Here is a 15,188-nt window from a genome sequence, read left to right as displayed (position 1 = left end):
CACTGACATAACAGACTTCACAGTTGAGGAAGAGCAAACACCATCAACTCAAGTTGCTGAACAGTCTCAAGCTCTGATGGTGCTTCCCATCCAAGCTGTTCCTCTGACATCTCCTACAGCATCTTCTACCTCATCTGAAGTAGATGAAGAAATTATTTGTAAGGAGCAAGCTACAGCTGAAACTGAAGCTGGAGCAAATATGTCTGATCCTCATACTCCAGTATCTGATCATGGACCCTCCACTCAAATTCCTACTTCTCCAATGAAAATTCCAGAGGGTGCCATAGTTCATGATACAGCTCCAGAAAACTACAGGGTTGATGCAGTTGATGAATCTGACAGAGTAGCTATGGAAGCTCTACAGTCTCTTGCTCAGACTGGTGAAGAGCCTATCAAATCACAGTCTGAAGCTCAAGAAAAATCTGCTCAAGATACTGTGGAGAAAGTTGCTGATCCTGTTCCTGAAACTGACAAAGCAAACTCTGATGCTGATACTGATGATGATGACAGTTCAGATACTGACAAGGATGAAGATGATGGAGTCCCTCTGACACAACAAAAGTGGGAGTCTACTAGCCAGTATAATGCCAGGCTACAAACTCTGAATACAGACTCTGAGCCACTTCCCAGGGATCTTCAGGTTGATCCTCCAAATGAAGTATGGGATAAACTCTGGCTGAGCCACCAGCATTCCCTAGAGACACCTAAAGCTGAAGAATTCTTATCTATGGCAGAGAATAAAATTTCAAACTCTGATGTACTGTCAAGCCTCAAAGGCACAATTCTCTATCTGAAGACATTTCATCCTGCTCATGCCCAGACATCTAAATCAATAGATGGTCTAAGAACAGAGGTGGCAAAAGTCAAGGAGACAAATGATCTGGAAAAGAAAAGGACCATGCTACCTCTGAAAGAAAATGTACAGAAGCTGGTAACTGCCAATGAATCTCTGGACAAGAGGATGACCATGATTGAATCTACTCAAGAAAAGATGTCCAAACAGCTTGAAGCCATTCAATCATCACTTTCTCTGATCACATCCATACTGATTCCTGATGAGGATGATGTCAAAAAGGGGGAGAGAGTAGCTCAAGTCAAATGCAAGTCTACTACTCAAACTCTGAAGAGAAAGAAGAAGGATGATGATGATGATGCTGATGATTTCACAAAGCACAAGAGATTTCAAGCAGGGACTGGTGGAAGAGTTTCAAACTCTGACAGTCAAAAACAATCTAAGCAAAGCACAAAGTCTGCTCCAACACATAATGTCACATCTGGATCAAAGCACAGACCAGTGGCTGGATCAGATAAACCATTGACTGATGAAGAGCTTGCTAGATTGATTTTTGAACAAGAAAATCCAGAAGCAAATTTGGATTTGGAGTTGATTGCTGCAGAGGAAGCTGAGCTGAAAAAGGAACATATTGAAGCCATAAACTCTGGAAAGATCCAAAAGCCTGCAAAGTCAACTACCAAGCCAAAAGAAAAAGGAATACTGATCAAGGAAGCTACTGTTGCTGATCAGAGTTTACCAGTCAAAAAGGTATACTCTGAAGATGAATTCACCTCCAAGGGTAAAAGCAAAGTAGATGAACATCTGGAGAAAGGCTGGGATAAGAAGAAATATACAACCTCTGACAAGGATCAAGTTGTAAAGGAAAAGAAGACAGAAGCTGCAATCTCTGACAAAGCTCATGTTGCAGAATCCCAAAAAGAAATATTAACCTCTGACAAAGCTCAAGTTAATAAGGATGCAAAGACAGACACAACCTCTGACAAAGCTCAAGCTGTGTTCAAACCAACAACAACTCCACTGGCTGGATTTGCAAGGCCTACTCTGATGACTGAGATAAGCTTTGAAAAGGGCTCAATTCAACCAATCTCTCATCGTAAGGCAGGAAGAGATAAAGGAGGGCTGGGATCCAAATATGAAAAGTTTGATCAGAGTATAGGATCAAGACCAGATGACCCCTCATCTCTCTGTGCTCCCAAGACTGGAGTATTGCAAGACAAAATGGACAAACTTGATTCAGTCCAGTTGGTGAAGAATGACAGAGGAGATAATATTCTTATCTACTTCATGTCTGATGGAACAGTGTTTAGAGTACTCGAAGCAGATCTTTATGCTAAACACTGGGAGGAATTGAGATATGTATCACACATATTTCAAGTGAAAAACAAGTCATGCCAACACATCTCCAACCTGCTGAAAGATCAAATCAAAAGAAAGATGGGTATTACAGGAAACAAAAATGCTGGACCTTTTATTCCAAAATACTTCAACAGTCAAGGACAGCTGGTTGAGATGAAGAAAAATTCAGCCAAAATAGAGACATTAGCTGGAGTCAGTGCTCTGAGTTTCAATGAAGAATCTGACAAAGGCCACATTATGCTGAATAAGGACTTAATGAAGAAGAACAAAATCTATGATCTCAGAGCTGCAATTTATCAAACTGGAGTTTCAAATCCAGAACTAAGAGATGTAAAGAGACAGATGATAGCAGCTCTTGAAGAAGCAGAAAAAGAACTCCTCAGAGGATACTTGAAGACTGCTCATGGTGTCTATGAAGTTAGGGAGTAAAGTTTCTGTAAGTGTTAAAAGTTTTCTGTTATATAGTTAAACTCTGTTGCATTTGACTTAACTGTTTTGACATCATCAATTATCTGTTAACTTGCACATAACATATTTATGCACAAGTTGGGGGAGATTGTTAGATATAATTGATGATTACTAATGTTCTTAAAGTTTGTTTTAGAACAGGAATCATCAGAGTTTAATCTGGAAGCTGATCAGAGTTTAGTAAAGTCTGACAGAGTTTGATAAAGTCTGATCAGAGTTTACATAGTCAAGACTCGTCAGAGTTTACACGTGGAAAGAGCTCAGAAGCGGATATACTTCAAGGAAGGATAGAAGCTGAAGAGTGATTTGCTGACTATGGAAACTAAACAGAAAACTGGAGCAATCTTTGATTGATAGATTTATTAGCTGATTTATAGGATATCAAATCAGAGATTGATTTAGTAACTGTGTCTATATAAACACAGATTAGGGTTACTATATATGAGTTGAGTTATCGAGTACATTGTTTAGAACCCTAGCAGCTCTTAGTGATACAATATAAATCACTGAGAGAGTTTTTGTAACCATCAAAGCTTTGTGAATATAACAGTTTACTGCTTTCAATCTCTCATATTGTCTTACTGTGTTACAGATTGTGATCACTATATCATATTATATAGTGAGTTTATAGGACCTAAAATAATATTTCAACTTTTTTATAATTATATCGCCCGTTTGTTTAAGAGAAACTGAAGTTGTTTCTTATTTTTCCTTAACCCGTTTGTATAAATAAGTAGAAGCAGTTTTAAAAAATTGAGCATGCTAACTTTTTTATTAGAGTTTCTATCTCTTTTCCAAATAATTTATTAATTTATTCCCTTATCATTTTTAATCCATTTTTTAACTTTAATTGTGAAGTCATTTTTTTTAAACCTGCAAAAAAACGTTATAAAAGTCAAGTCGAGTCAATTTTATGAAAAAAATAACCCCAACTCGCGCGTTCACGTACAAGAAAGAAAAGGACTAGTACTACTAAAGAGGCAATAAAGACAAGAAAGTCAACAAGGGAAGGCCAAAGCCTCGACCTCAGCCTTTTGGCAGCCATTTCTTTGCCTCCTGCAAGTCAAGACCATCCTCTGCAATTATTTCCGTTGTGTGTGTATATATAATACTGCTTGTATATATATTACTTATAATTACAGACCATACAGCCAGCTGCCTGCATATTTTGTTCATACTAAATCTTCAATTTTTTGTGTTTTCTTGGAGTTGTAGATCGGTAAGCGATCAAAACTAAATCTTGGATGATGGGTTTGTTTTGTAACTTGATTTTGATGTGTGTTTAGATTGTTTTGAATTTTCTTGATGATAAACAGGTTTAAAGATTCAAGATTTTGGTCTCAGTAGATGTAGTGGAGCTCTGATTATGGATAAATTATGTTGCTTTAGTTCTCAGGTGAGATTTTTAACAAGCTGTCTTGGTTGATATCAATGAATCTATGTTTGTGTTGTGTCATATGTTTTAAATTGTAGTATTTTATTGTTAAATGCAGTATGATGTCAGTGCTGATGCAGACTATGGTCTTGTTTGGCAATTACTAGCTGTTATTTGTTAGGAGTAGCAAATTGAATTAGCTGTTTCCAACTGGCTGATTGAATTATCAGTGTTGACTTTGTCAATGAAATTTTTGAATTAGTTTTCCCGTGTTTTAAGTAGACACGTGAAAATCCTATAATTGAAAAAGATGCTCCAAGTAGCTTTTCGAAAATTAATCCTCTAACTACCAAACACCAATATTAGATGACTCGTCTAGCCAAACCTCTAATTTGGCCCAAACCTCTGGTTTTTTTCTTAAACTTTTAACTTCCAAACAAAGCCTATAATTTTCATGAACTTAATTTACAAGTACGTTACGCCCTATCTGATATTTAGAAATCGAACTGGGCATACAGTTGTGAGCTATTAGTTCAAGAAATTTGAATTGTGTGATAATAATTGTTGTATATGTCATATGTGTAGATATTAGACTGCTGATAAGAATCTGTGATTGTTGGCAGGGGTCGAGGCAAGTTATTAATGACCTGCAGATGTGGTGTACCTTTTTAAAAAATATTGGTTATAATAATAGGATGGTCGTAAAACTAGCAGCTGTTAATTACATTTAAGGTAGAGGAGAGTTTGACGTTTTTGTCTTCATTCAGTGACTAAACTATGAAATTTTAATTATTTTTTTAAAGTATAAGTTGTTACTGGCGGGGTTCAGGAATAGTGTTGTTAAGATTGACAAGAATAAACCTTCTTGGTTCAGTGATGATTGCTTCATCAAATTATAAATGACCTAACAGATTTTATATACCTCGGTAAATGATACAAGTTAGAAGTTTGGTTTGCAAATTACTAATTCCTTCACGTTATACCTTGAATGTTGCGCAACTTGCATTTCCATATGCACCCTGAATCACTGAAATCTATGTAAGCGCTATCTTAAGCTTTAGTATAAAAAATTGACCTCTTTATCATTTGTTCAGTGCTTAAAAAGTTGCAAGGACTCTTGATTGCATACTCTGCTCATATTTTTCACCCTTTTGCATGAGTGCTCTTACCAGTATATAATTTAACAAAGAGCGTGGCCATAGAGCAAGAATTAGAATATACTGCAAAGATTTAATTTCAGGCTAATATGTTACCCTGCTTTGCTTGTATGCCAAAAATATAACATACGTCATAGCAAAGGTAATCTGGGGAAACTCATTACTTAAGCTTAATTATAAAATGTCTTCCTTCCACTTTAGGCTTCAGAAGGCCATTCCACACATGGAACTGGCAAGAAAAGAGGTGGCAGGGGAACTATAAAGTTCGGATTCCACCTGGTTAAGGGGAAAGCAAGCCATCCCATGGAGGATTACCATGTAGCTAAATTTGTTCGTCACCAGGGACACGTGCTTGGACTTTTTGCTATTTATGATGGACATCTTGGAGATGGTGTACCTGCTTATCTGCAAAAGCACCTATTTAATAATATTCTAAAGGAGGTTAGTTGTAAATTGAAATAGATATTCTTACTTTGTTGATTATTGCACTACCCTTTTCTTTTTCTCCATGGATAAGCTGCTATTATCTTATTATTATTGAGAGAAGTTTTTATGGTCATGCTGTAGAACTAAACATGAATTATCATGTTATGTATATGGGTCATGTTCCACATAGAAGTTGGGGTTCTGCAGTAGAACTGCACATGAAAAAAATGTCTTCTTTATGTATTATATTTTGAAATTACTTTTGAAGACACACAACGATGCTAAAAAAACATGTATTTAGATTTGGATCCGGAAAATCTATGTAAAATATAGGGTTCTGCAGTAGAACTTCAGTGGTTCTATGGTTCTATTTTAAGCATTGGTTCTCTCTTGAGCGCGACCCTATATGGGTGAGGTTGAAATTAGAACCAGTTTTAAACTTAGGACTCATATGAAGTTATTAGATTAAAACTAATGGTCAAGATCAAATAATGCATTTAAAATTGGTTGTATACTATCTTTTCATACTTGATTGTAGGTAATTAATGGATGCATTAAGTTCAGTAATTATATGTAGTAAAATCATATATTACCTTCTATAATTAAATGACTTGTTCTATTAATTAATGTTATACTTTCAACGTTCCAAATTAGTATCGGTATAATTATTAAATTATTTTAAGTATAATACTTAACGTACTATAATAGTATTCATATTTTCTTACAAATATATTACATTATAAAATCACCTTTTTTATATTAGTATAAGTTCTGCAACGGTATCACGTAAAGTTGTTATATATTTACATGTATAAAATTAAATCACGTGAATTTGTCATGCATGTACATATGTTTATCACTGTTATACTGATTTATATTCTTGAAATTTGAGAATTATATTAATCATGGAAGTAATAAATTTTGTTATAATTAGTATTCTACATCAGAATCAGAATTTATGTATGTATAACTATGACTACTTCTAAATTATTAATGAGATTTTAAAATAAAACCAAATGGTTCCCCATGAGACTCTATATAAGATGTTTATATATATACGGGTTGCACTCCACACAAAACATTTTATAAAAAGAACAACACTGAACACAATCACAACACTTTATTTTTCATAAAAAATGATTTTTTAAGATTATAATTACATAGTTAAACATCAATTAAATTTAACATATGAAATCTAACATCCAAGCTCATCCAAATTATTAATATGAAATATTATAGAATCCAGAACAGAATCATATATATATATATATATATATATATATATATATATATATATATATATATATATATATATATTGCACGATTAATATTACATTACATAAAATCATGTTGTTTTTTATCCATAATTATTGTTAACCATGTTAGATACTGTTATTATTTATAAAAAAGGTTAATTAGCTTAATATTAGAATTTAATTCAAGTTTTAGATGTGATTATATATTCGATTCTAAAGTGTTCTTCTTTGTTCTTCTTTTAAGGGTGTTTTTTTTAAGCAATGCCCTATATATGTATATTCTGCCAAACTTATATCTGTAGTTATGAATTGATGAGAATATATAGGTTTAACTATGGGTTGATTAGCAATCATGTTCTTTTAGTTGCGTGCTTACAATCAGCTTCTAGAGAGAGAATACATCTTGATGTTATATAATTAAAAAATAATCTTCTGAGATATATATTATTATTATTATTGCAGAAAGAGTTCTGGACTGATCCAAACAGATCGATTTCTAGAGCCTATGAAAGAACAGACCAGGCTATTCTTACCCACAATCCGGAGCTAGGAAAAGGTGGGTCAACTGCGGTTACCGCAATTCTTATAGATGGTCAAAGTTTGTGGGTTGCCAATGTTGGGGATTCACGCGCAGTTCTTTCAAGAAGAGGGCAAGCAATACAGATGAGTATAGATCATGAACCTAACACTGAGCGAGGAAGCATTGAAAACAAAGGTGGCTTTGTCTCAAACATGCCAGGTGCTTTGACAAATCCTTTCCGACATTTTGTCCTGTTTTTGACCGGAAACTTGAATATCATATAATTTTTGCACCACTTCATCCCTGGTCATATTGCATGATTAGTCAATCCAGACTCCAGTATCTATATTTGTTATCTAGTGTTCTACTGAATCCATTAGGAAAATACTAGTCTTGAGAAGTTTTGAATAATACTTTAACTTTAGAAAGGTGGTCCAACCAAATTTATCTCCAGCCCTTAGGAATCAAAATAGCCTTTCATACCGGATTCTGACAAATAAAAGAATAATTGAGTCGGAGTCTTAAGGCATGACTCTTTGATACATAGTAGATGTCAGTATATGTAATTAGTACACGGAATACCCACTCATATGCAATCTAAATTGAGCAATGCGAGAGGTGAGACTTTCCAAAATTTTAAGATAAGCGAATTAATCTAAATGAATGTTTATAATTGTAGAAGTCCGGGTTACTAACATTTGAAGAAATTCTTTGAATTGGTGTATATTTACATACTACAAACCTTACAGATATTGATAACTGTTAGCGCCTAGCAGGTATCTATAGCTACTTAAATTCTTTTATAGTAACACAGCCATTGCTATCTTATGCAGGGGATGTCGCAAGAGTAAATGGCCAGTTGGCTGTTTCTCGTGCTTTTGGAGACAAGAACTTGAAAAATCACCTAAGGTCTGATCCAGATGTTAAAGATGCTATCGTTGACGAGGATGCAGATCTCCTTATCCTTGCGAGTGATGGTCTGTGGAAGGTACCTCTTGCTTATTGGAGACAGCTGACAAGAATATAAACCTAATTATCCTCTCTAGTTATTTGAGACAATTATCTGATGCGGATTTAACCAAGTTAACTTAATGTTTTTGGTTTATCCAGGTCATGTCTAATCAAGAAGCGGTTGACATTGCTTTAAAGATCAAGAACCCGCAGAAAGCAGCAAAACAGCTATCAGTTGAAGCATTGCGCCGAGATAGTAAAGACGATATATCTTGCATTGTCGTGCAGTTTAAGGGGTGACTCCGATTACTATTTTTTCCAGAAGAAGCATTACATGTACATTTGAGTGGGTTTCCGTTGCGCAGGAGGCAATATTTAGACAATACAAGTTTAAAATTCACACAAAAATCTGGCGTGCTTATCGAAATGATAATGGGAACAGTTCTTATGATTCCTTTTCCTTCCTCTCACTATGTTATATATCGTCCTTTGTTATTAGTGTTTGTTTCTATGCTTGATCAATAGAATCATATTTCCAAATCTTTGTAATGCTCCGTGAATTTGAAGTTGGGTTGTTGATAACCAGGTTTGAGTATAATAATATGGCATTATATTTTTGGCTAGAATTATTAACAATAGTCTCAACCCCACAAATTGGGGTATGATAAGTCATTCTAGCCCAATTGGGGTACTCATACATTTAGCAAATTTCTACGAAGCTTGGAGTAGTGTAGAATTCTTTCATCTGAAATCATTTTGATTTCAGCATTGATAATACTGCACATAATAGGTTTGCTGAACAAGTAAATTGATTGCATATGTGATTGCCACACCCGAGAGGCCTGTAAAACATTTACCCTGGTAATTATTTGTGCTTGGCTTGTCTGTTTCCTAAAAGAGAAGGAATTAAAAATAAAAGTTTATGAACTTTGTGAATTAACATTCAGCTTACTCTCTTTTTTTTTTTGTTGAAAGCTAGAAATTTCATTGCATAAGAAACAGGAGTTCTTACAAGAACCAAAAGAGGTGACCCAGCACCATAAAACTAATGTGTTCGCGTGCTAGAAAAAACTAACACCATGCAAGAAAACTGAGACCAGAAACCTACTACCTAAACCCAAAAACTACCTTGAACATAAGATAATACATAAAACTCCTGTTCCACCTTCAGCTTACTTGGATAAGTCAGAAACTTGAGAAGTTGGTAAGATGTATCTTTTGAATAATTTATATTATATTTTGTGATTTTTTAATAAAAGTTAATTTAATCACTCATATAAATAACCTCTCAAATTTACTTTTATTATTATATTTGTAATAATTCATAAGTCATGTGTAATATAAAATTATCAAACTATCAATTTAATTTACTAACTTGTCATATTAAGTCAAAATAAGTCATAAATTATTATTTTAAACCTACGCAAACCGGCTTTCTAGGAAAGAGTCAGCAGCAAAACCAATGAGAATGCAAATATAAAATTGTATGACTTATTCGGGGAAAAAAAAATATATAATAGTATAACTTATTCAATTGCAAGGAAGCCACTATAAGTCTTAAATGATTATTTTAATCCTACCCAAAAGGAAGAGTCAGCGGCAAAACCAATGAGAAGACAAATATAAAATTGCAGTAGAACTTATTCAATTGCAAGGAAGCCACTCCATAGCCGCGTAAAAATGAAACCATAATCTTGAGTGGTTGTCAACAAGGCCAAGGTTTGCAAAAATTGAAGGGGGATTTTTAGCCGAAATCACAAACTGTTGCAAGTGATTCTGCCAAGTGGTGCAGTATAGGAGCTCTTTCTACCCCTGCCAAGCTTGCTAATTCGAATGTCTTCTGAAATTACAAGCGAATACATTACTCTACATACAGTGTGCCAATCATCATGATTAAGTTTGTTTTGTTTTCTTCACCGCCACAATTACTACACCTGCTCCTATTCTTGACGTTACTGCTTTTGTTTTCATGATGAAATCTAGAGATCAAGTGCCTTTGACTCCCAAACCAATTTATTTCACCCTCATCTGCTGTGCAAACATTAATTTTAACAGTTTGGACAGTGATAACAGAAGATAGGCACCAAAATGCGAGTTTTATATGATGCAAATTTGATAAAATTAGATTAAATCTGGGATCAGAGCTGTTAAGGTACTTGATATATTGTGAATCAGCACAACTGGGAAAACTAATAGGACTATGAAAGGTGTTCAACATGTGGCAATTTTTTGTCCTGAAAGAAACAAGTTAAAAGTACTATTACAACATGTTTTTCTCCAAACTAGATACCGGGAACACCAGATTTGCAACAGAACTAGTAATGTAAACCACTTACGACTTGCGATAATTATTCTTCATTTAAGCAAATCATACTGGTTTGGTTTGAACAAACTAATACCCCCTCCGTCTTCTGAATTATATATCGAGAGAGGGATAAGCGGCAGACATTTTAATGCTCGTTTAAAATATAATTATATATTTTTTAAATTTTTTATGAATAGAAATTTAAGCATAAGTTATACAACTATAGTATATACTTTTGACATAAGTTATAAACAACTATACATACCCCCCGTCTCAATTTAAATGTCTTGTTTGACTTTTTATAGTCAAAATGACTAAACTTTGACTTAAATTTACATATCTAAAATAATTAGAAAAAATTATAAAAAATATATTACTAGAATTTACATCTATTCTATTTTAAAATGTATTTTTTCGCTTTTCAATATCATATAAGAATAATTACTAATTATCAGTCAAAATTTGGTCAATTTGACCAGAAAAAGTTAAACAATACAGATAAATTGGGACGGAGGGAATATTTTACAGGGGCGTTAAAATATGTGCCAAGAACTGAATTTTTTTTTATAGAAACAAGTGGAAAGGAGGGAGTATTAACGTTAGAATGCGTGCTGAGAAGTGAAAACAATGTATAAAAATGAGTGAGAAGAGTATTAACTTTCTCGCAAACATATTGATTATCAAATCTCTCTTCGTTTTTAGTTCATAATATAAGACGCTTAATTTTATTCACACTTCAAATATTTTGATCATATATTTGAAATAAAAACTTTTAAAATTAAATTTTTGAACAAAAATATAAGGCATATTATAATTCATGAATATATATTTTAATGAATTGTTTTAAATACTCAATTAAAATACATTTCAATATTCAAATGAGCCGGCGTCATGTATCGGAGTAGAAGGAAAGAAGTAAGAGCATCTCCAGCAGCATCTTAGCCCATTCCTTAAATATAATATAAAATATTGGATCCTAGTAACTTAAGATAATAATAGCTATTCTCACCTCCAACAATATTCCTTATATTCATTCCTTATATACTATTTTATTATTAAAAGTTACCATTATTGCAATAGGTGAAGAGAGAGAACATGTTTGTATTCAAAATTTATTATAAAATAAGATTTAGGAGAGGAGAGAGGTTCCCTAAAGATAAGGCATGGCTAGTGGATCTTAGTGATTTAGAGAATCACTAAGATACTGTTGGAGTGAATTATTTTCCCATATTCCTCATATTTTGGTTTAAGACTCCAAATAGGGAAGCTGCTGGATATGCTCTAACATATGTCTTCGCGTCAGATAATACCCGATATGTGTTATTAGGGTTTTGGTTTTTGATGTATATTTTTTAGTAGATTGATAGCATATTAAAATTTATTAATTTTTGTGAGAAAAAAATATTAATTTTAATTGAATTTTTTGTGAATTAAAACTTTAATTATATATTTTTACTTTAAATTTTTATTTAAACATAATAATTTTTACCCACTCAAAATACTAAAAATATGTATAAAAATTTTTTTATATAAAAGAATAGAATCCTATTGTATATTCTCTTCGTTCCAATTTACATGTATTATTTGATTTTTTGTGATCAAATTGAACAAATTTTGACGGAAATTTACATATATAAAATAATTAGAATGAAAAATATATATTACTATAATCTACGTCTATTTTACTTTGAAATGTATTTTTTCAATTTTCAATATTATGTTAGAACTTTTACTAATTATTAGTAAAAATATGATCAATTTGATCAAAAAATCAAATAAAACAGATAAATTGGTGAAAAAAAGACGAGGGGATATATATGTGAGCATATTCGTCTTAGAAGTCCAATCACACTTTTTACGAGGCCACAAAGCACGCGCAATTGACAATACACACACACACACACACGAAACCAAAATATTGCAGGAGACAAAAAACCACACCTAATTTAATGGAAGGTCCTCCGGCCACCATGCCGGCGCCGCTACTGCTCCTCAGAAACATCGTCACCTCCTTCTTTTTATACGCCGATAAATCTCTCCTTAATCTCGAACACCGCTACAAATTTCTCGCTTCCCTCCGTTACATCCTTATCTCCGCCTTCTTTTTCTTGCTGAATATCTTTTCTCATGAATATTCGAAAAATGTTTCGAAAACGAGTAAAAATATACCGGCCGCCCGGACGTATCCGGGCGACACGGGTATTTCACGGGCACTCACACAGTTGCTGTCTATAATGAACGATGTTCCGGTGAGTTCTAGAAAGTACGAGATTGTTCGGACGTTGTCGGAGAAAGTACTTGATGGAAATATGTCAGAATGTCACGCGCCTCTCGAGGAAATTAATGTTGTTGTACTTTCGGCGGCGTTTTCGAGGACGTTATTACAGCTGGAAAGTAGGGTTGCGGTAATCGAGGATGATTCTGAAATAATTGAGGGGGCAAAAGGTAATTTTAGTAAGTTGAGCCGTGTGGCGCGAGCCGTGTGGTATTGTTTGGAGGCGGCTTGGAGCCGGATGGGGATGAGCGAAGTGAATAAGGGGGGAAAGTCGGCGGAGAAGCTGGCGGCTGAGGTGCTTTGGCTGGCTCAGAAGCTGGCTCAGTGTGGGAATGTTGAGGAAGCTGTGGAGCGGTGGGGTTCGGCTAATAAGTTGGCTTGGCTCGCTTTGTCGGCTGAGCCGAGGTTACAGGGTTCTCTTGTCAAAGTTTCAGGTATGCACGTTTTACTTTGACTTGGATCAAGTACTGGCTTTTAGCTACATGTTTGTAGAATATGACTTGTGTGAATGAATGATGTTCCGTGGTGCTTGTTGTTTCGGCTTTTAATTTTACATTTTTTAACTTATAAGCTACTATTAAGTTAAGGAGACAATGGGGCCGTTTGGCCGAGCTTAAAATAAGTGCTTCTTGCTTAAAGTAAAGAAGTCAAGTAAAAACTTATAAGTGATTAAAGTGTTTGGGAAAGAAGTAGAAGTCGTGGAACAAAAGCTAGCATTCCTAGCTTTTTATAAGTGCTTCTTGACTTTTTACACAAACGCTGTAACTAAGTGCTTGTAACTTATAAATCCAGAAGCCGGGCTTTTAAGCCCGGCCAAACACCCCCAATGATCTTTCTGGGATTGGAATATCGTTCTGTGGTTAGAAGTTCAGGTTCAAGGGTTGGTAATACTTTTTGAATTTGGACCACTAAGAAGATTACTTTTCAATATAGATATGAGGTGAGTACAAATTACTTGTCTTATATGTTTATCTAGAAAGGATGCTGAACAAAGAAAATGACACTTTAGGAGAATACTTGAGAGTTGATATTCACCCAACAAACAGCAGATATTAACAAAAACTGGGAACAAAAACGAATTTGATACGCTACGATAGTGGATAACATCTCTGGGAAGACGATGGTTCAGAGACGTCTTTCTTGATATATTCTGCCTTGGGTTATTTCTGGTCTCTCTAAGAATTCTTATCACATGTGGTCATTAGGGTAAATAGTAAAAAATAAGAGATCAAAAGCAACAAGTACTACTTATATTGATGCCAGAAACAATAGATGAGTAAAATGGATACTCTAAGAAGTTTCTTAAAGATGATGAAGTTTTAAGCTTTAATCTTTAGTTTTGTTTGTAATGTTCTTTCTCAGACATGCTAAAGATTAATTACAATAGTTGTGCAAGGTGCACCTTACATATTGGAATTCGTTGTTTTCTAAAAAACATGTATATACTATGCATGGTCTTCTAGAAAATAGTAAAAAGGAAGAGTTAATAGCCAGAGGACCTTGTGTGTTGATTCTAAAGAGTTAGTAGGAGAGTTCATAGGGTTCTATAGGATTATTACACTAATTTTTCTGAAGATGTAGTTCTAATTTTGTTTAATTTGTGCTATTGTAGTGTTTTTACTTAAACAAGCGAAAGATATCGGAAACGACAAAGAAGATGATGAAGGAAACAGAGAGAGACACAAGCAAACAAAGATAAAGTTGTTGATGTCCTGGCTACCATTGTTATGTAGAGCTACCAATGGCACAGATACCCCGTTGTTGAGCTTTAGTGAGAAAGGTGAGATAGAAAGAGTCTTGGAGGTGATCATAGAAGCTTTAAATAACGAAGAACAAGAAAAGATATTGTCTCTTTGGCTACATCATTATATCCACTGTCCCACCTCCGACTGGCCTAACCTCCAGGATTGCTATTCACGGTGGTGCAACAGTTCAAGGAGACTCTTAATCCTTCAGTAATGGTAATGCATCCATAACTAGTTAGCCAGAAGATACCACGGAATGTCTTAAATGTGCCCTACGTTTTATGAATTGAAGGAAAACCAGAATATTAATATATAATCTCTATGAAGGGAATGATCAACATCTTGAACTTCATCTTGATTACTTTATAAGGATTAGCCTTTTTAAATATACCAAAATTATGAAATTGCTTGGCACAAGTATGCATACATTGAAATTTGGCTGATCTGACATGGTTAGTTCTTGGTATCTGTAGAAATATTGCTAAAACCTGATCACAAGATCAAAGGCTATACCTTTCCTCTTTAGTAAATCAAAAATCTGTAGAATTAGGTCTCTGT

General features: G+C 34.2%; 2 protein-coding genes across 3 annotated transcripts; both read left to right on the top strand.

Annotated features, from left to right (window-relative positions):
• Nucleotides 1–3,577: 3,577 nt before the first annotated feature.
• Nucleotides 3,578–8,931, top strand: LOC108205444 (probable protein phosphatase 2C 10). 2 transcript variants are annotated; one of them, XM_017375407.2, is made up of 6 exons: nucleotides 3,578–3,839; nucleotides 3,937–4,016; nucleotides 5,354–5,593; nucleotides 7,297–7,573; nucleotides 8,188–8,342; nucleotides 8,465–8,931. In XM_017375407.2, the coding sequence occupies exons 2-6, from the start codon at nucleotides 3,987–3,989 to the stop codon at nucleotides 8,603–8,605; spliced, it is 843 nt and encodes a 280-aa protein (XP_017230896.1). In that variant the 5' UTR covers nucleotides 3,578–3,839; nucleotides 3,937–3,986; the 3' UTR covers nucleotides 8,606–8,931. The 2 variants fall into 2 exon arrangements, with proteins under 2 accessions (XP_017230896.1, XP_063950311.1); XM_064094241.1 differs by lacking the exon at nucleotides 3,578–3,839 and having other exon boundaries at nucleotides 3,914–4,016.
• A 3,524-nt stretch (nucleotides 8,932–12,455) lies between these two features.
• Nucleotides 12,456–14,999, top strand: LOC108204536 (uncharacterized). The gene is made up of 2 exons (XM_017374030.2): nucleotides 12,456–13,319; nucleotides 14,498–14,999. The coding sequence occupies exons 1-2, from the start codon at nucleotides 12,560–12,562 to the stop codon at nucleotides 14,842–14,844; spliced, it is 1,107 nt and encodes a 368-aa protein (XP_017229519.1). The 5' UTR covers nucleotides 12,456–12,559; the 3' UTR covers nucleotides 14,845–14,999.
• Nucleotides 15,000–15,188: the final 189 nt, after the last annotated feature.

Source organism: Daucus carota, chromosome 1, assembly GCF_001625215.2.
Source record: "Daucus carota subsp. sativus chromosome 1, DH1 v3.0, whole genome shotgun sequence".
Taxonomy (NCBI): Eukaryota; Viridiplantae; Streptophyta; class Magnoliopsida; order Apiales; family Apiaceae; genus Daucus; species Daucus carota.
Note: the sequence above shows the minus strand (reverse complement) of the source record. Positions and strands in the feature narration are given on the sequence as shown.

Bases quoted from the DNA above. Each gene is read 5' to 3' on its own strand.
- LOC108204536 (XM_017374030.2), top strand. From the start codon at position 12,560: ATGGAAGGTCCTCCGGCCACCATGCCGGCGCCGCTACTGCTCCTCAGA. The intron at 13,320-14,497 runs GTATGCACGTTT...GTGCTATTGTAG, and splicing joins TTCTCTTGTCAAAGTTTCAG to TGTTTTTACTTAAACAAGCG.
- LOC108205444 (XM_017375407.2), top strand. From the start codon at position 3,987: ATGGATAAATTATGTTGCTTTAGTTCTCAG. The intron at 4,017-5,353 runs GTGAGATTTTTA...CTTCCACTTTAG, and splicing joins TATGTTGCTTTAGTTCTCAG to GCTTCAGAAGGCCATTCCAC. The intron at 7,574-8,187 runs GTGCTTTGACAA...TATCTTATGCAG, and splicing joins CTTTGTCTCAAACATGCCAG to GGGATGTCGCAAGAGTAAAT.